Here is a 20,645-nt window from a genome sequence, read left to right as displayed (position 1 = left end):
AAGTAATAAAACAATACGTAAAATTATATTTTGACTTGAAAATTATTTAATGTCTAGTTTTATGATATCAAGTATAACTTTTAATTTATATAAATTGTGTTGACATCTATGTTCTAAGGATATTAAGCAAGTTGTGTCTTTGGTATAATGTTGGAGATGTGAAAGATTGGATAAATGGTATTAAGAATTATACTCTATATATGATATAGTGTTGAATTAATATAAATGAGTTTGGAGAGGTTCAGGGAATATGGAATTCTATGCAAGAAGGGTTGAATGAATGTCTACATCATGTATTTGTCAATGTGGATAACTAACATTACGTGTAAGAAAATGACTAAATAAATGTTAGATTTGAATATGAGGTCTTGGTGAGTAAAAAATTAGCTTAATGCTTGGTAAAATAATTACGTGTGATAATTGTTTTGAATTGGCAAATTGTATGAATGAGCTAAAAAGATGTCATAATAATTATTTTGAATTAATTAATGTCAATAATGAGCTAAAATTACATAAAATCTATTGAGATTGATAAATGAATTTAATAGGCTAAAATGAGCATAATGCATGTGAAGAGTTGAAGAGTGATATTGATAAGCCACGAAAGTTATAATGGGTGTGAAAATAAAATAACAAAATTAGTAGGTTGAAATTAACAAAATGAATATTTGAAAAGAATAAACAAAAGTATATCCAAAAATGTTTATTTCAAATACATATGATGACGTGAATGTGTAATTGTTACAAATAGATTATATTGAGTTGGTTTATAGATAAGAGATGTTTCCTTGAAAAATCAAGAGAAATATTCAGTTTAGACTAACATTGGAAGATATACATACTTCTAGAGTGTCAGGTAGGTGTTGATTATCTTTTTTTTTTTTTTAAGAAAAATTTTTGTATAATTATTTATTGTTTAAATAGAGTATATCCCAAACATTTATATGTGATGTATAATTAAGTTGACCACAAGGACGGGGCTACAATTGTAAATGATGTATATTATGGAAATGTGAAATATATATTGTAAGATGATGAACATTATGGAATTATGTATATTATTTTATAAATGATGTAAATTTTGTACTGTACTTGTAAATGAGATATGTGTTCATCACCATCCCCATGTTATTATGGAAAAGTTTTGTGGATTTTTTTTATACAAAAATGCAAGGTGAAATGTGGTGTATGAACTTGATATAAATTCAAATTACAAAAAAAAAGAGTAAATGAGTTGATAACTTATCCAAATTCAATGCAAGAAATAATTAATTGAAATTCAACCTAATTTATGTTATTTTCATGTTCAACCACATCAAATCAATTTTAATTGATGGCATTCATAACTAATTTATTATTAATTCAACAAATTCTAAATTCAACCTGAACAATAATTTAATTTCAATTAAACCAAACACAAATTAAATATATAAAACCCACATAATTGACAACAATGTAATATATTTATCTTGCTTGTAGGACTAGAAAGTGTTGGGGCGATGGTGGCAGTGGGCGATGGTTTTTGAAGAGCAAAGCATCCTAAGAGATTTAGAGAATAAGATGAGTTTGAGTTTTTGGTGTTTTAAGGGGAAAAAACAAGTAATTCATGGGTTTTTTTTTGGGAGAGAGAGGCTATTGGTGTCATTTTTAAAAGAAAGGGTTGTTATGTTTGTGTTCTTTGATTTGGATAAGGAGTTAAATTTCACAATATGTTGTGCTTTAAATATGTGACATGTAAGTTGTTGATATTCTAAAGCACAACATTGTATTGTCGCGTTTGAAAAAAATGATAGTTATTAAATATCATGCATCAGAAGCACAACAAGCTCAAATTATGCTATTTTACCAAAAAATTTATTTTATTATGCTAATTTTAAAAAAATCAAATATGTGACCATAATTATCAGACTCGACCCAAAGTTTGACTTGATAAAAGGCATAGTTACTGGGTCATCAAGTCAATTTACAGGTTAGTGGATGAATTTTAATTATTTTTTTTATTAAAATAATATTGTTTCATTAACAAAAATATTTTAATTTTAACTGGATTAGATTTTGAACTAAATTTGATATGGTCAATTATATCATAGTTAAATCTACTAGGTTCATAGACTATTATTTATATTTTATTTATTTATTTTTATTGCCCATCAATGTAATATATGAGATATCACAATTCTAATATATAAAGATCTGAGTGTTGGTTGGAATTTCCAATTTGAAGAACGTCATGAAGGAAATGAGGTTAAGGTAGTCCTTGATGCCCGCAATTTGTCTGCAACCTTAATTGTTCTTAGTCCAGCAGCTTCACATGGCTGACAAGCTATGTTTCTGTTTTATCTCTCCAGAGATGGAAGAAACTCTTCCACTTGCTATTATTCCTTTTTTTTCCTTCTCCATGTTCGTTTCACATAATACGAATTTTACAGTACGATCGAGTGAAACTAAGTGATAAAAAGCTTTATAAAATTAAATAAATATTTTGTTAATGTGCCATTTTTTCTAATCTTTTGGTTGCCTTCTTTAATGGATTTAGCTTTAAAATCATTAGATAAATAAAAAAACTGTTCTTCCTAGGGTTTTTTTTTTATTAATTTATTTAAAAACTCGTGAAAGTTTCTCAAATAAATACATTTGGCTAGATAGTTTAAATGTCCATAGATTAAGGCAATTTAAATTATTTAAGGATTGGCTTGATGTAACTCAATTGACTTACAAGTTTAAAAGAAACACATGTAACTTGTAAAAAACATAGTTTAACTTCAAATTTATTAAGGATGATATTATTTTTTAATATTAAGATAATATATTAGATTGACTAGGTTAACTCGGGTTAACATGTTAAATTTACGACCCAAGTTATGAGACCATGACAATTCTATGAAAAACAAATCAAAATAAATCATGAAGTCTAGTTCTCAATAAACCTACTTTGAATGTTGAAATTGAAAAAATAATCAATTTAAAAAGGACCTAAGAAAATAACTTGAGTTAATCTGTCAAACCCACGACTCAGGTTATAAGATCGAGATAATCTCATGAAAAGCAAATCAAAACAAATTATAAATAACAATCCTTAATCAGTTCAATGTTGAATGATAAGATTAGAAGAAAAAAATATAAAAAAAATAACTCGAGTTAATTTATCAAACCATTACTCAGATCATCAAACTAAGATAATCTCATATAATTTTTTTAAAAAAATATAACCTTATTTAAACTAGATTGACTCTCAAATTTGTGATTTTGGTCTTTAGACTAAGATAACCCCATAAATAGTAAATCAAACAAATCATAAAAGTTCAATTCTCAATCGGCCATGTCAAATCCAATGTTGAACAATAAAAACTATAAAAATGATAATTAAAAAATGACACAACAACGAGCTAAGTCAACTTGGGTTAACCCGTTAAGCACTATTCTATGTCATGAAGTTGATATAACATAATAAAAAGCAAACCAAAATAAATCATGAAACATAATTCTTAATTAAATACAATATTAAATGATGAAATTGAAGGGAAAAAACTTAATTAAAAAAAAATTAAGTTAATCAGGTTAACTCGCCAAATCCATGATCTATATAATAAGAGTCGTAACTCAGTAAAAAGAAATTAATATTAAATGATGAATTAAAAAAATTAATTGGAAGAATAAATTAAAAAAAAAGAAAGCAAAATAGTATTCAAATGCATAGTCATTTGTTAGGAGAGGTGCATAGAATTACTTATTCTCGATGCATGCTCCATGTTACCTCTCATTTAATATAATAATTTATGTGATCCAGTCTTTGTTTTTTTAAAAATTTTAAAATATTTTACTTTTTTTAAAAAATTAATTAACACGATCAACTTATTCAACCTATAACCAAAATCAAGTTTAATAACTTTAATTAAATATATCACCAGTCTTAAAATGAAATAAATTTAAATTTAACATGAACTTTGCTAGTTCAGTCACTCATTCAGCACATAAAAAATAACCAATATATTTATTTTCTCAGCTTCCTCAAAATAAATTATTTAAAAAACCTTATTATTATTTTCAGGAATTTACGATAGCTTGCTCTCATTAATTTGTCACTAACATGACAAAAAAATATCTAACATTTTGTTTCACATATTCTACATCCTTGTTTCCATTGAACAACTCCCTTTCTCCTCACCTTGTCCACCTCAAGCTCGCCATCAACCCCACCCAAACTATAAAAAAAAAAAAAAAAAAAAAAAAAAAAAATCAAATACTTTTCAAGATATGTCTCTCTATGACAACTAAAACCACACAAATTTCTCTCCAGCATAAAGTCCGAGACGTAGAGATGTCATGCACCATACGAAGCAAGCAAGCCTTAGTGACGTGTAATCTTGCTCCCCCACTCATTCTTCTGTAGGGCTCTCTTCTGTCTTCGCTTTTATTATTATTTTTCTCCCATAATTAAACCCCATTTTAGATTATAATAGTAATCTTTGCCAATCTTCCTTTGTCTCGCCCCCAATTTTGAAGCATGGCTAGCAAGATGGAAGGTTCCCATTTCTCAATATCCAAGAAAGAAGAAGAACCCACCATTGACATAGTTAATATTGATAGCCACACAGATATTATTTCTGGTGGATCCACTAGCCAAACCCTTGCATTTTCCGGCACTGATCAAGCAGCCAGCTCGGTGCCTCCTCGAGAAGTAGTACATCGTGACGGAGGTGGCGGTGACGGTGATCGTGAGGTGTTGGATAAAGATTGTGGACGTGAAAGATTAAAGAGGCATAGGGAAGAGGTGGCTGGTAGGGTTATGATACCAGATACATGGGGACAAGAGAATTTGCTCAAGGATTTGATTGATTGTTCCACCTTCGATGAGCTGTTAGCCGCAAAGGAAATCTCATCAGCTCGTGAAGCACTTGTTGCCGAGGAACGCAGAAAAAGGTCTCCAAGATTGAGCATAGCAAGTAGGTGTTGATGATCCATGATGATATCTTCAAATAATTAATTATCTTTCTTTAATTATTTACTGGAATGATGAGCAAGTTGGATTTATCAATTATTAGTTTTTAATCAGTCATGCATTAAGCAGTATATATCCACGTATTTCACCGAATTTGTGTAGTTATTTAACAAGAAAAATAATCTTCGTTTACATCAATTATATACATGTACAGGATGACAAATATCAGCTACAGTTTCCCTTCCACTTGACTCTCAAGCAATGAAGTTGGATATCGATAACGATCATAGCAATAAGAATAAACTAGATGTTCTATCCTTTATTTCTTCATTTATCTCCTTTTCCCAGTAATTGTCAAGCCCTTGAGAGCATTCAAAACTGCAGAATCAGCATTTTTTACCAGCTAATTGTTGTATTGATTCAATTATGTAGAATTAGCACGTTAATTTTCTTACTAGCTAATTGTTCTTGGGTTGGATCCATCGAGCATCCCTATATATAGCACAAAATCATAATGCTTACACTTGTAAATATCCCCTGGTTATACTTCCATTGCCATAACTACTGGTTGGAACAAAACCAAGGTTTGCCTCTAATATTTTCCAAGAACTCAAAATCAATTTCTTCGATCATGATTGTTTTTGTACTCGTCTCCGTTTGATGTATAAAATGAGACTACAACTCCAGCAGTGCTGTAATCTCCAGGGAATTCCATGGAATTAAGCACTAAAATACGATGAGAGATACATGTCTTCAGATACGAAACCAGAAACTGAACTTTCATCGAGGGAAACTTGGACTGATTTTCCTGCATCATCAAGAAGAATCACTTGATCATTCTGATGAGAACCCTAAACAGAAGCGGTGATGAAGGCCAAGCAAATAATAAAAAACCCTAGACAAGAAATGTTATTGAACACCATTTTTTTTATTTATAAAAACACCTCTGGTTAATTTGAAGATGAGGAAGAGGAAGAGAGATGTTAAATACACGAGCATTTGCAGCAATCCATCTCTCTAATCCAATCTTTTTATAAATTCAACTAGTGTCTTTAACATGTTTTTTTCCACGAATTGATTAATCTATGCAAACATAGTCGTGGGCTGGAATTGGCCCACAGAGAGTGTTCAAATATAAAACCTAGCCCAAACAACATACATTACACCAAGCCCAGCCCACCAAACATACAATGTTTCGACTAGGGTTTACCTTGAGCGCTCTCTCTCAGGCACTGACATATTTATACACCTCCCTTCAGCCACCTGCTCTCTGGCTAGGGTTTCTTCGTCTTTCGGTGAGCGCGGACATATTCTCTCTTTTGCGTACTTTTCACTATTTTCCTTGCTTTGACTTAAACTGTCTGATTTCTGATTCATCCCCTCGTTTCTCTTACAGGAAAGAAAGGAATAAAGAAAGAAATCCTGAGAGCCCTTGTTGAAATCTCGGAACATGAGGTATGGGTTGCAAAGATCACCGGTTTTTTTTTCTGTTCTTGTATTTGAGGTCGTTGATCTTTCAAACCCAGAACTGATTTTTTTGGGGGGTTTTGGATGCAGTAAGCTTGCGGGGGATACCATCAGAGAAGCTGTGACAACCATAAAGAATGGTGTGAATGAGAAGCCACGCAAGTTCACCCAGACCATTGAGCTTCAGATTGGCTTGAAAAATTATGACCCACAAAAGGATAAGCGGTTTAGTGGCTCTGTTAAGTTGCCCCACATTCCTCGTCCCAAAATGAAGGTTTGCATGCTTGGAGATGCTCAGCATGTGGAGGAGGTAAATGTTTATTCCATTCTGTCAAAATAGATCGAGTAAAAGAAGTATTTGATTCATTTGTGGGGATTTTTTTATGGTACCCTTTTGAACTCAAAATCTTGGAATTGGTGATAGAACATGTTCGATGATGGTTCGATTGCAATGTTGCAAGTTTTAGAGAAAGGGAAATGCTTGCTTGTGTTCCTTTGTGGTAGCATTTTTTGATGATGGCTGTGAGATTTATGGAGTTGTTTCTTGTGTGAGTTTTTTTGATGATGTTGTTGTGTCAATTGATTTCTGTCGGCAGGCAGTGTCAATAGGCTTGCAATGGATGGATGTTGAAGCACTGAAGAAGCTGAACAAAAACAAGAAATTGGTCAAGAAGCTTTCAAAGCAGTATCATGCCTTTTTGGCCTCAGAGTCTGTCATCAAGCAGATTCCCCGTCTCTTGGGTCCTGGCCTCAACAAGGCAGGCAAGCAAGTTTTTTTTGAGTATACTCCATGTTTGTTTATTGCATCTCGAACTGTGATAGTGTTGAAGTGTTGATTGGCTTGTGGATGTAGTAGTTTCTCTTTTTTATGCTGCTTGATGCTTGAATGCAGGAAAGTTCCCAACCCTTGTGACTCACCAAGAGTCGCTAGAGTCAAAGGTTAATGAAATCAAGGCAACTGTGAAGTTTCAGTTGAAGAAAGTGTTGTGCATGGGTGTTGCTGTTGGTAACTGCGATATGGAGGACAAGCAGATCTTCCAGAACGTCCAGATGAGTGTCAATTTCCTTGTCTCACTTTTGAAGAAGAATTGGCAAAATGTGAGTTATAAACCTAATCAATCTTTTTGCAAATTAGTCTTCCTTTTGGTTTGTCATGCTTGTTATATTTTTATTTTGAGCTCCTCTAGAACGGTTATGATCATTCTCTTTGGCACCTGATCAATGTTTTGATTTAGTTATAGCTTGCTTCATGTAGCTTTGTTTACAAATAGTCATCTCATTACCTATTATCCTCATGTCTAGTGGCTGTAACCGGCAACTGATTAACTGGTTGGGAGGGAGTAGGATGTCTGTCAACTCAAATCTTGCCTTTAGTAATTACAGGGTTGTTTGTTGGGATTGATTTTTCTTTGATTATCCTTGATTGGTTTTGTACTCATGAAAGTTTTTTGTTGGAAATCAGGTCAAGTCCCTGCACCTTAAGAGTACCATGGGAACTCCTGTCCGCCTTTACTAAGGAGTTCTAAGCAACCATAGTTTTGTAAGAAGGGAAGAGTCTACCATGAGCTGAACTGAGAAATTTTATCTTTGAACATTAGGATTTTATGTTTCCGGATTTTTTTTTTTTGAATGCTTCTTATTTTTATGATTACCAGAATTGTATGAAGTTTTTGCTGAATAGATGTGAACTTGGTTTTTGTTTGAATGATTCATGTTTTGCCTGACATATCTTGGAGGTGTCCATGGCATACACAGAATTAAACGTTTGGTTTGATTACACAGCCAGTTGGCCACTATTGTATGTTCTTACTTGAGTTTCTTTCACTCGAAATTACTCTACGCATTGTTGACCCGCTTGCTAGATTTCGACTGTGGATGTTTGCTGTTCTCCTAGGAAAAGAAACCAACATCTATTTCATAGTAGTTGGAAAAGGGGCATGAACTAGTAGAGACCTAGGTGATTGAACATGTTTCTGGCTGTGCTAGTTGTCTTTTGCTAGTCTATGCGTGTGAAGTTTTTTCTTTCTTTGAAGTCGCCAAATCAAAAGTAAAAGAAAGGACTCCCTTGCCATGCCTGAAGGGAGATAGGAAATTTGGAAACTATGGATCATTGAGGGTTGGAAGGATGAGTTTCTACCCTGCGCCTTCCTCGAATTTAGAGGATTGTCTTCCTTCATGAGAACAACACTATTTGGCATAGCATTCCTGTTTATAACCATCTCGGTTGGCTGTTTTCTTCCGCTCCTGAATCTTGTGCTCTTTCATTAAGAATAAATCTAAATGTTTAACCCAAGCGATGTTTATTGCTGTTATGGAATCCTTCAAAACATTTCTACTATGTTTATTTTTTTTTATAAAATATTTTATTAGAAAGCTGATCACCAATTAATATTTTTAAAATAATTTAACCACCATACAATCTTATAATTTTAACCACAACTATCCATCATATTATCAACACATTCATAACCATCTCAACCATTATTATTTTTATCATTGTCATTATTATTCTTACCATGATCATATTTTTTTTTAATCATTGTTATAGCACATCATAATTATTGCATTGAAGTCTTTTTAAGGTAAACTAATAAAAAATTTAGAATAAAAAATGAAACCTTGAATTACGGGAAATTTTAGTTTTTTATAATGATATTTTTTATAGTTATAAAATCAGCATTAGAAACAATTCTATATTTTGTTAAAAAAAAATAATATATATATGTGTGGCACACTTGGAGGTGCTTCTTAACATCAAAAAATGAATTTTTATCGTGTTATTGAAAGTATCATTTTGTATTTTTCTTGTTGGTGCAACGTGTGCCATCATAATCTAGTTCGACATCAATGTGCTTTTCTTTTATCTTTCTTTTTCTTATCTTTTTAAAATTATCACTTGATTCTTTTAGTTGTTGGTATTTCAACTTTATCTCTAATTTTTACACCATTTTTAATTTATCAATATTATATTTTTTAATGTGATTTTTATTTTTTGAATTTTTAATTTGTTTTATTTTTTATTGTCCTTTTACTCGATTTTGAAATCGTCATTTTGAGTTTTTAAGATGAAGCAACTTAGGTTCTAGTGGGTGAATGTTACATGATTCGAATGTTTTATGTTTTCCTTGCGGGTGACCTATTGAGCTACAGCTCTCTGCATTTGCATGCTGCTTTCATATACATGGATTAAAAGAATTGTTTGATCAGTTTTGAGTTTTGTTTGATGACTATATAATGCTCTGTTTTGCTGCTTTTATTGTTTTGCTTGCTCCATTTGTATCATTTTTTGCAGTGGTTTTGGAAGTCCTGCATTCTATCGAAATACATAAGATTAAACACACTCTATGAACTTTTTGTCTGCTTTTTTTTTTTTCCCGTCTTGTCATGTAACTTTAATAGGGTTAACTGTTCGATTATATTGGCAGGCAGAGTCAATAGGCTTGCAATGGATGGACGTTGAAGCACTGAAGAAGCTGAACAAAAACAAGAAATTGGTGAAGAAGCTTTCAAAACAGTACCATACCTTTTTGGCATCAGAGTCCGTAATCAAGCAGATTCCCCGTCTCTTAGGCCCTGGCCTCAACAAGGCAGGCAAGTTTATATGGCTGATTTAATGTTTGATTATTGGTTTTCAAAATGTTACCATGCAAAACCCGTTGAACAGGTTATTATCAGTGCCTGTATTATCAGAAAGCTTTCTGCTGACGAATTTGATGTCTTTTGTTGCAAAAAACCAGGTGAAGTCCCTGCACCTAAAGAGTACCATGGGGACACCAGTCCGCCTCTACTAAGCGAGCTCTACTCTACAGCGTTATAGTTCTGGAATCCTTTCTGAACAGAGCTTGTGATTGTTTTTGGAAATATGAAATCTATGTCGTTGGATCTTTCCTTGCATTTTTCTTGAATGCTTAGCAGTTTTGACGTAATTAGCATCATGTTATATTTCTCGGCTCGAATGTCTTCGAGCATTCATCATCAACTGATATAGGTTTTTTTTTTTTTTTTTTCTTAAATGAAAACTCTACATTCGAAGTTATCTTCTCACACGATAACATATTTATTTTCTTGTTTATCTGAGCTCCAAGGTTTTTCTTTTTCTTTTCTTTTTCAACACCCTATCTCACTCGCGCACATCATGATTAAAGAAGGTTATTTTCTTTTATTTATTTATTTTTTAATTTTATACTTTCATATTTAATTTATTAGAAATTTATTTGTGTCTTTTATTTATTTATAAGGTTATTTCAAGTTTATATTCATGTTTACGAGGTTAATAAATTAACTTGAATTATTTTTTTTAAATTATATTATATATATATATATTTTATTTTTTCACTCAATATTAAATTATTTGATAATTAAAATTAATGTTTAATTCAATTTTTTTTTAATAATGATTGTTTTTAGGTTTTATTGACTCAAAAAAATCCTTTATTAAACAAAAAAAAATTATTTTAATAAATAAATTTATTAAACATAATAGAGTACTTGGTTAGTGTTACAAGATTAAATATTTTAATTTTAGTTAATTGTTTTTATTAAATACCAATTTATTGAATAAGATATACATGTAGACTTTTTTATTTATGATAAAAAAGATTTTATATCTAAAAACATATTTAAAAAATTAATATATTTATTTTTTTAAAAAAATTATTCATCTCCAAGTATATGTCAGATAAAACGAAGGGTTATTTATATAAAGTAACTGTACAGGTAATCAATTTGAAAGGAAAGCCAGACCACTTATGGACAAGGAATCAAAACCTTTTGATTTGTCGAGGAGGCACTGTCATGAAAGTTTTTCTTCAGAGAAAGTGAGGTAATGCTGGAAGGCACTTTTCGTGACACGACTTCCCTTTTGAAGAAAGCAATCATACTTCGTCCCTGAGGTCTTGACCCAGTGATTGAAGGAACTTGTTTCCTTTCTTTACATCCTGGATTCAAATCTCACCGTCCACGCCTGTCACCCAACTGAGTTTGCAAGATATTCAGTGAGCCGTGAGATTAGTCGTGGTGCGCGCATATAAATAATAATAAAAAAAGCAATTATATATATATATTTTTTTTTACAAAGCAGCAAAGTGCTATCCAACAATTTTCCTTCACACGGGGGGCTTGGAATTCTTATAATGTAATTTAATTTCAATGATTAAATTAATTTTTAAATTTAAAATCATTTTAATAGTATTTATTTTAGTTTTAAATAGAATTCAATTACTAAAAAATAACAAAACAAAATGTTACCTTCTATTTTGATACAGTAATTCTCTTAAAATTGATATTAAAAACAATATTCTAAAAATATACTTAGCAACATAAATCCTATTTTTTTTTAAAAAAAAAAGACCCCACCATCCCTTAGATCAGACAACATGTGCACAGATTGCATGTGATGATCGTAGAATGGTCAGGTTCTAACAGTGTTAGTTGCTGTTAGCATCGGTCCCACGTCGTGTAAAAGCAAGCACGCCACCAGAGCATACAAGGAAAAAAACACAGGCGAGAAAGTAATGGTAATCCTCTTTCTTCGGTGTGTGTGTGTGTGAGAGAGAGAGAGAGAGAGAGAGAGCAGAAATTGGTATAAATAATGAAAAATCAAACCCAAAAGATATAAATGGAAGTATTTTTATTTTCTACTCTAAAAAAACATGAGGCGATTCTTTTGAACTATTAATACAAAAGATATTAATGGTTGCTTTCAGTATTTTTTTTTTAAACTCCATGTTATTTATTTGAATTAATCTGCCATGGACTGTTATATTATGATTATTGCGAGGTCATTTTTCTTACTCTGATAATTTGGATGTTTATGATATTTACCAAAAGATTCACTTTTAATAAGATATTGTTATTTTTATTATAATATTTATTATTTTTATTATAATAAGGTCGATCCTCAGTTAAGTCTTACTCTTGAATCCATCCTCCCAGTAAAATTCAAGGCAATCCAATGCTCGGAAACTAGAACTGGACTGAAAAATTAAAATTAAATAATAAAAATATTAAAAGGATAGTGGTTAAAAAATAAATAAATATAAGGGTTCTTGTAAAAAAAAAAGATTTTTAGTTACGAAAAAAATTAATTCTAAGATAAAATTATGTGAAATTGAAATGGTATAATTGAATTTGATTTAATATAAATATAATAAATTATTAATTAAGTTCAAATCACGTGAAATTGAATTCAACTGTATCCAAGGAGGTTGTAAAACATTTGTTTTCTCTCGCGGAATGGAAGAAAGTTCATCCCTGGTGGGTCAAAAGCTATCCACTTTGCATTGAAATAACTCCTTATCCATTTCACCACTACTGTTTCCGATCTTTCAAAGCATCTCCCTCTTATCATCAATAGTTACCAAAGAGAAAATATGGCTGACTTTGCCCTTGCATACGCAACCGAGGAGATCTTGAAAAGGGTTGGTTCACTTGTTGATCAAGGGATCAATCTTGCATGGGGATTTAAGGGAGATATGAAAAGGCTGGAGGCGTCATTGACCATGATTCAGGCAGTGTTACAAGATGCTGAAAAAAAGAGAGTTACAGGTGAATCCTTGAGGCTTTGGTTGGAGCACCTTCGAGGCGTAGCTTACGATGCTGAAGATGTGCTGGATGAGTTTGATTATGAGATTCTTCGTTGGAATGTAAAGATTCAGAACAGTCTGAAAGGGAAGGCACGCCGTTTCTTCTCTCCCTCCAACCCGGTAGCATTTCGTCTGAGCACGGCCCTAAAAGTTCGAAAGATCAACGAGTCCTTAGATGAGCTTCGAAATAGAGCAACTTGGTGTGGACCAGTTCTATCTGTAGATACAGCTTCTCAACCTAGCCCGAACCCAAAGACAGATTCTTTCCTTGGCAGCTCAGAAGTTGTCATAGGAAGGGATGCTGATGTCTCTAACATCATCAACTTGCTGGTTAGCTCTTGCAGCAAACAAGTTCTTTCTGTTATTCCTATAGTGGGAGAAACAGCTGGGCTCGGAAAGACCACCGTAGCCAAAATGGTGCACCAAGAAGTTAAAGGTATAAAACTTTTTGATGTAACATTTTGGATCTGTGTTTCTGGTAGTTTTGATGATGAAAGGATTTTAGGAGGAATGCTGCAAACTATTAATGAAAACACTGGTGGGATAAGTGAAATAAATGCAATAATGACACATCTTGAAAGAGAGTTGAAGAATAAGAGCTTTCTTCTTGTACTTGATGATGTGTGGAATGAAGGATGTGAGAAGTGGGGGAGTTTAAAGGATCGTTTGTTGAAAATTAGTGGGAGTAATAGGAATGCTGTTGTTGTTACCACTCGTCATTCAGTGGTAGCATCCAAAACGGAGAGTCCTCCTGAATGTAGCTATAAACTGGAACGACTGTCAGAGGATCAATGTTGGTTAATTGTTAGGGAAATAGTATCTAGAAATGGAGGAGAGTCAATTCCTTCAGAACCGGAGGCTATCAGAATAGATATTGAAAACAAGTGTGGGGGAGTGCCATTAACTGCTACAGTTTTAGGGGGGATGTTGCTTTCTGAAAAGGAAAAGGAAAAACAATGCAGTGATACTGAAATTAAGCTTTGATCATTTGCCTTCTTCATCTCTGCAACGCTGTTTTGCTTATTGTTCTATTTTTCCTAAAGATTTTGAGTTTGAAAAGGAGAAACTGATTCAGCTTTGGATGGCTGAAGGGTTGCTTGGGCCATTTGATAGAGAGATGGAAGATAGAGGTGATAGAAATTTTAAAGACTTGCTTGCACGGTCAGTTTTCCAATTCCAAAAGGATGATCTTGGAAACGTAATTTGTTACAAGATGAATGATCTTGCTTTGTCGGTGACAAAATCAGAGACAGTGATTTGGAAGGCTGGTTCAGTTATAGACGATAGTCACGATACAGTTTGTATCAGACGTCTAAATCTCATTTCTTCTGATGAGATAAATGAACCAAAATTTCTAAAGGATGGTGCTAGAAAATTGCGTACATTATTCTCAGGATTCCTTAACAAGTCTTGGGAATTCAGAAGTTTGCGAAGTCTGACCTTGAAGGATGCTCGTATGACAGAGTTGCCAGATTCAATTTGCAAGCTGAAACATTTGAGGTATCTCGACGTTTCACAAACAGATATCAAAGCACTTCCCGAAAATCCATCACGAAGCTCTATCATTTGCAAACCTTAAGATTCAGCGATTGCTGGTCACTCAGAAAGCTTCCCAACAAAATGGAATATTTGGTGTGCTTGAGACATATTGACTTTAGTCAGACGCCAGCTCATGTTGGATGCTTAACTGGTCTTCGATCACTGCCATTGTTTGAAGTGGGTCAGGATAAGGGCCACAAAATTGAAGAGCTGGGATGCTTGAAGGAACTAGGAGGGAGGTTGAGAATAGTCAATCTGGAGCATGTAAGAGACGGAGAAGAAGCCAAGGGAGCAAACCTGTCTGGAAAATCAAAGATTAACTCCTTGGTATTGGTATGGAATCCAAGCAGCGGCTCCAGGATCAATGAGAAGGATGTGTTGGAAGGCCTCCAGCCTCACCCAAACATACGAAGCTTAGAGATTGAGAACTATAAGGGTGATGAATTCCCACCATGGCTTTTAGAACTTAATAATTTGGTGGTGCTGAAATTGAATGAACATTTTCCTCATCTTGAAACTCTTGAGCTAAAAGAATTGAATAGTTTAAGTTATATCGTCAGTGGATGTAGAACAATGGCTGCAGCTTTGTGTCCAGCTTTAAAAAGAGTGTCTCTAAAGCACATGAATAATCTAGTGGAATGGAAAGTACCTGAAGCAGCAGACGGTGGAATGGAAGTAGCATTTCCTTGCCTTGAAGATTTGGAATTTAATAAGTGTCCGAAGCTGAAAAGCATTCCATCTATGAGGCATTTTTCATCAAAACTTGTAAGATTGACAATCAGAGACTGTGATGCATTGAGTCATATATCTGGTGGAGTAGAAGTACTATTTCCTCTTCTCGAAGAGTTGTGCGTTGAACGTTGCAGGGAGTTGAAAAGCATTCCATCAATGACCCATCTCTCATCAAAACTTTTCAGATTGACAATCAGAGGCTGTGATGCATTGAGTGATATATCTGGCGAATTTCAAGCCTCTATGACATCTTTTAAACATTTAACCATAGAGTGTTGTTCCAATCTGGCATCCATTCCAAGCCTTCAAAACTGCACAGCTCTGAAGGTATTGTCTATTTATAAGTGCTCTAAGGTGGTGCCTATTATTCTAGAATTGCATTCTCTTAGAAGTGTATCCATCCGTTCGTGTGAAGAAGCATGTGTTCGAATTAGGTGGCCACTATCCTGCGCAAATCTGGAGGATTTGAAAATAGAGCACTGCAGGGAGCTTATCTTTGATGATGAAGCTGATGATGATTTACATGGAGGAGAACTGTTGCCTTCTTCCTGTCTTCAATCACTAGTCATTATGCGTTGTGAATACTTGAAGTCTGTTCCTGATGGTTTAGAAAGAAGACTGCATTCTCTTGTTCGGTTAGATATCAGTGGGTGTCCGAATTTAAGTTATATCCCGGAAGATTTCTTTCGCGGCCTCAACCACTTGGAGGTACTGCACATTGGTGGTTTCTCGGAGGAATTGGAGGCGTTTCCTGGAATGAATTCAATCCACCACCTGAGGGGTTCCCTCAAAGAGCTAAAGATAATTGGATGGAAGAAACTGAAGAGTCTACCAGATAAACTTCAACACCTCATCTCCCTTACGAAATTAAAGATCTATGGTTTCAACGGAGAGGAATTTGCGGAAGCTTTGCCACATTGGTTAGCCAACCTTTCTTCTCTTCAAGAGCTCACAATTTCGGAATGTCAGAATCTCAAGTATCTTCCAAGTTCAGCTTCCATGCAACGCCTCTCCAAATTGACACTTCTGGACATTAGGAGTTGTCCGCATCTTGGTGGAAATTGCTTGAAGGGCAGCGGGTCTGAGTGGTCCAAGATTTCTCATATCCCAAGTATCAGTATAGGTAAGTTTGAATTTCTATAAAATCTGTCTGCTTTGAATTATATTTATTTATATTAAATTTAATTGCTTTAATAATTTCTTTCTTTCTTTTCCATTGCATTGTTTAATTTAATTGCTTCCACGACAAATCCTCTTTCTAGGACTAGAGCGCAACTCCTCCAATATTAAATAAATAGCAAGTGAGGGAGCACAATGTTAATATCAGTTGTATCAGGTCGGCTCTTCACTTTCGAACTTTTTGGGTTTACATGGACTTAACCCATCAGGTTTTTTTTCTTTTCTATTTTTTCTTTTCATTTTTTCTGTTTATCTGATTTTTTTTCTTATGTTTTTGTATAAGATCCTTATCCTGTACAAAGCTGATGATAACTGATTCCTGTTTTTATAAATTAATTGTATACTTTTATGCTTCAACTCAGCTGGATTTCTCGCTGGCTTAATCTTTAGCATAACCAGGAGACGGCGATCCGGTACAAAAGAGACAAGGCCTCCGTGCTGCATAGCCAGCCCCTCGCTTTGACTTCTGACAGGTATTTGGTTGTTTTCATCTTTTTATGTAATTATATTTTCAGGTGAACATACTTTCTTGTTCAGTCAACCAAGAATGAGTGGTTTTATGCAAAGAATATTATGATTCAATGCAATCCCATAAGCATAGTAGATTTTTTTCTCGGGGTTGATGTTTCTCCCGATTTGGAGTCCTGGCAGGAGCAGCAGTGGATCAAGAAAGACTCAATTGTGCATCTCTCTGACATTTTAAGGAAACATCTCCTCCTCCACAAAGGTTTAATCATTTGTGAGTGTTTTGGCAATTTAGATGAACTATACAGTGGATTTGGTTGAGTAGATTATGGAAAAGTACTAGAGAAGATGCACCGCTCTATTTTTTCTGTCGTACGTATCTTTTTCTTAATTCTTTAACTAATTTCTCAAGGAAAAACTTCAATGATTTAAAAACAATTAGTCTGCCTTTCACATGTTCTACTTTCCTTCACTCTTTTATCTCATTTTACTACCTGCAATTCTGAAACAAAAAGGTGTTTTCTCATTCAGATGGTTTACTAGCCCAACCAAGTGAAAGCATTTCGAGAACAGCAAGGACAAATGGTGAAATATAGAGGACCGGATAAAGAAGCAGGCTAGAACATGAAATGCTTCTGAATATGTGAGCTTGGGAAAAGGTTAAGGGGGAAAAGTCTTCTTGAGTTTGTTAGACAATTATTCAACATTACTGTTCATCAGTGCAAAGAGATGCATGAAATGCATTTGGTTACCGTTGTGAGACTTAAAGTTGGTGATTCACTGGTAATTCTCTTATTCAAAATGTTACTTAAGGTAGCTAGTGAATGCAATGGAATGTGTTTTCTAGTTGAGCTTTGGTGAATTTCATCTTTGTGTTCTAAAGTTTGGGAGGGGGTGAAGAGCTGTGAAATGGAATCATGGTATAGTTAACAATTCTTCTGCTCGTTCCTGTGCAGGAATTACTCTTATTTAGGGTTTGGAGCGGAGACGGGGACTCCATTAACTCACTGAGGTATTTGGCATAGCAGATAGTGTCAGGTTTCTCTATGAGATTATTAACCATCCAATCCCTTGTGTTGAAGTTGATGCAACATGGTCTCCCAGCAAACAAACCAGCCCCTGGAGTTGACTGAAGGACTGCACCGCAGCAGCACATTGTAAGTATGACGATAATCAACTTGCAGGAAATTTGAAACAGAAATCAAACACCAGTTTTTATTTCGTTCACTTGTAGAATCACATCACAGATTTCTTTGAGGCTGAAGATTTTATGTTCTATGAATATGGCGGTTCTTTTTATGTAAAATTGTTAGTATGTGGCTGGATTTATGAGTTCAGGAGTTATCCATTTGATACATGCATGTTTGTATTCAACAATGATATAGAGTTTATGTTTATCAGTACAAGCTCTGATCATTGATCTGGCATGGGGATTTTGCAGGGGAAGATACATGAACAGCTCAAATTTTTTCCTGAAGCAGAGTAGTGAGACTTGAAGGAGGCACTCTACTGGCGAGTTTTCTCGAAGCAGATATTTGTTAGCTAATAAATGCAATGTCATGCACTTTCTAGTTGAGGTTTGCTGACATATATCATTTTGCTCTAAAGGATTTTCGCCAACAGCTTGGAATTCAAGTTAAATCTATTCCAGGTATGATTCTGTATATCTCCTAAAACCTATTACCAAGTTTAGTCTTGGAACTAAAATCACGGCCAACTATCCCATGATGAAAGCAATCTGGAAAAGACAAGCCATCACGGGAATTATAGTGAAGTTTTATGTAATTATGATGGTCACAACCATATTTTAAGAAGAAACATACTTTCGTGTTCAGTTTCATGCAAAGATTGTGATGTTTCATTGCAATCCCATAAGCACAGCAGATTTTTTTCTCAAAACATCAGTGTTTTTATATACAGTCCTTCACCTGATTTGAAGTCCTGGAAGGAGCAGCAATCGATCAAGACACCGTCAATATGTGCATCTCTCCGACATTCCAAGGAAATGTCTCTGCCTGCAGAAGGGTTTAATCATTTGGAGGTGTTTGGTAAGTATCAATCATTTGAAGATATGGATCCATGCTGGCAATTATTCAACATTGCTGCATAAACTGCATGATCCGCCTAACAGGCCTAAGAGCATTGTGATGTAGGATTGTCTTTTCTTCCAATAAGATTCTGAAGAATAGTTTGGAAGCTGCTGGTAGAGCAAATGGTGGAAGATGATCTTTTATGGTGATACTTTATGAGGTAAACATGCAACCAGAACATATTTCAAGTAGCAGTTTTGAAGGGTATATGTATGTTTTTTTCGTTTGTCATTTTCAAAATATTAATGAGGTTTTGGAAAAAAAAGGTCAGGCAAAAAGTTTGTGCTTCTCAAGATTGGTGGAAACTTAAGGAGATTCTTGGTTGCAGGATTTTGAATTTGATGTGGTGATTGCAATTTTGAAGTCCCACATCAAAGATGGATTTGATTTTTTTTTTTTTTTAGGAAACACAAAGTGATTTATAAACATGTTGGGTTTAAACTAATTATAAAGAAAATTAAATGGCATGTTGTAGCTCTAAACACAAATTATTGTGGATTGTGATAGTAAAATTTACATGGGTTTGTTGTGTAAATAAAAGGACTATAGAAGACGTTTTAGTATTTTTACGTTGTATTTTTTATTTTATTTTTATTTAGAAAAGCTGCTGGTGCGTATTCTACACGTCCCAACAAGTAGGTGCCACTCGCGACATTAAGGAGGCGAGTGAAACACTTTCTAGTGGCCAAATCTGGCCATCCATTTTCTAGCTATATACGCCGACATGCCATCTTCCATTTGGTGCAGCGCGTGTAGACATATTATAGTAGGATTGTTGTCGGTGATTGATTGTTTGTATTTTTTTTTTCTTTCTTCTCTCTCATGACAACTAAAGTGTACAATTGTCATTTGTTTGTTTGTTGCTTGCTTGAGTTTGGCAAACACATCAGACCCAAGCTACTTGGATCTGAGTACCACACCAGGCCTAAGGTTCTTGGGTCTGACAACAATGTTTGGTACTAAACCAAGACGCGGGCTGGCAATTATGTTTGGTGCTAGACTCAAGCAAGGGTTTGGCATAGCAGTTAAAGTTGCGGATTTGGCAAGGTAGCAAGACCTAAGGCTTTTAGGTCTGTCATGACCACCAAAACCCAAGGCTCTTGGGTCTTGCGTGGCCGCCAGACCCCAAAGGGTTTAAAACATTTTTTATATTTTTTTATATTTTAAAAAAATAATATTGATCCGTTACAAAGTACGAGCTAATATACTAGTTGTCTTCTATATCCCGAGGATTTCTATTAACTTTTGTTTCAATTCATTATTAAGGCTTGCTTTGCTAAGCATAAGCTCATATACAGATTATACATAGAATTAGCCTTTCACATGTTCTACTTTCCTGCACTTCTATACTTCTACTTCATTTTACTGCTTGTAATTCTGAATCCAAGAGGTTTTTAATTATTCAAATGGATTACTAGCCCAACCAAGTGAAAGCATTTCGAGGCCAGCATCGACAAGGGGAAAAGTCTGATGAAGGGGACTCGGGCTAGATGATGAGAGATCAGTTTTTTTTAGGGTTAGCTGAAAGACAGGCGAGAACTGGATGTCAAAGAAGCCTCAAAATCAGGGCCATTTTAACAAATGTGAGTTAGAAAAGGTTAAGGGTAAAAGGTCTTCTTGAGTTTGTTCGACAATGATATAATATTTCTT

At 34.1% G+C, this 20,645-nt stretch overlaps 4 protein-coding genes across 25 annotated transcripts; all 4 read left to right on the top strand.

The window, feature by feature from the left end:
• Window positions 1-4,380: 4,380 nt before the first annotated feature.
• Window positions 4,381-5,393, top strand: LOC118038925 (uncharacterized). Of its 2 annotated transcripts, XM_035045452.2 has the most exons (2): window positions 4,381-4,943; window positions 5,154-5,393. In XM_035045452.2, the coding sequence occupies exons 1-2, from the start codon at window positions 4,505-4,507 to the stop codon at window positions 5,156-5,158; spliced, it is 444 nt and encodes a 147-aa protein (XP_034901343.1). In that variant the 5' UTR covers window positions 4,381-4,504; the 3' UTR covers window positions 5,159-5,393. The 2 variants fall into 2 exon arrangements, with proteins under 2 accessions (XP_034901343.1, XP_034901342.1); XM_035045451.2 differs by lacking the exon at window positions 5,154-5,393 and having other exon boundaries at window positions 4,385-5,137.
• A 742-nt stretch (window positions 5,394-6,135) lies between these two features.
• On the top strand, window positions 6,136-8,132 carry LOC118038926 (large ribosomal subunit protein uL1y). 2 transcript variants are annotated; one of them, XM_035045453.2, is made up of 6 exons: window positions 6,136-6,234; window positions 6,336-6,394; window positions 6,497-6,716; window positions 7,003-7,168; window positions 7,299-7,504; window positions 7,869-8,132. In XM_035045453.2, the coding sequence occupies exons 2-6, from the start codon at window positions 6,390-6,392 to the stop codon at window positions 7,920-7,922; spliced, it is 651 nt and encodes a 216-aa protein (XP_034901344.1). In that variant the 5' UTR covers window positions 6,136-6,234; window positions 6,336-6,389; the 3' UTR covers window positions 7,923-8,132. The 2 variants fall into 2 exon arrangements, with proteins under 2 accessions (XP_034901344.1, XP_034901345.1); XM_035045454.2 differs by having other exon boundaries at window positions 6,214-6,234; window positions 6,311-6,394.
• Window positions 8,133-12,777: 4,645 nt separating this feature from the next.
• Window positions 12,778-14,569, top strand: LOC118038742 (disease resistance protein RGA2). The gene is made up of 2 exons (XM_035045154.1): window positions 12,778-13,951; window positions 14,034-14,569. Exons 1-2 carry the CDS (start codon window positions 12,778-12,780, stop codon window positions 14,567-14,569), a joined length of 1,710 nt encoding a protein of 569 aa, XP_034901045.1.
• Window positions 13,939-20,645, top strand: LOC118038927 (uncharacterized). Of its 20 annotated transcripts, none has more exons than XM_073408664.1 (9): window positions 13,939-16,384; window positions 16,598-16,649; window positions 16,803-17,277; window positions 17,437-17,688; window positions 17,862-18,062; window positions 18,347-18,556; window positions 18,826-18,953; window positions 19,059-19,155; window positions 20,414-20,645. In XM_073408664.1, the coding sequence occupies exons 1-2, from the start codon at window positions 14,611-14,613 to the stop codon at window positions 16,639-16,641; spliced, it is 1,818 nt and encodes a 605-aa protein (XP_073264765.1). In that variant the 5' UTR covers window positions 13,939-14,610; the 3' UTR covers window positions 16,642-16,649; window positions 16,803-17,277; window positions 17,437-17,688; window positions 17,862-18,062; window positions 18,347-18,556; window positions 18,826-18,953; window positions 19,059-19,155; window positions 20,414-20,645. The 20 variants fall into 20 exon arrangements, with proteins under 20 accessions (XP_073264765.1, XP_073264757.1, XP_073264764.1 ...); XM_073408656.1 differs by adding an exon at window positions 19,595-19,761 and having other exon boundaries at window positions 18,826-19,155; XM_073408663.1 differs by lacking the exon at window positions 20,414-20,645 and adding an exon at window positions 19,595-20,237 and having other exon boundaries at window positions 16,840-16,913; window positions 17,092-17,277; window positions 18,826-19,155.

This window comes from Populus alba, chromosome 4 (assembly GCF_005239225.2).
Source record: "Populus alba chromosome 4, ASM523922v2, whole genome shotgun sequence".
NCBI classification, from domain to species: Eukaryota; Viridiplantae; Streptophyta; class Magnoliopsida; order Malpighiales; family Salicaceae; genus Populus; species Populus alba.
This window is presented reverse-complemented; position numbering and strand designations above follow the sequence as displayed.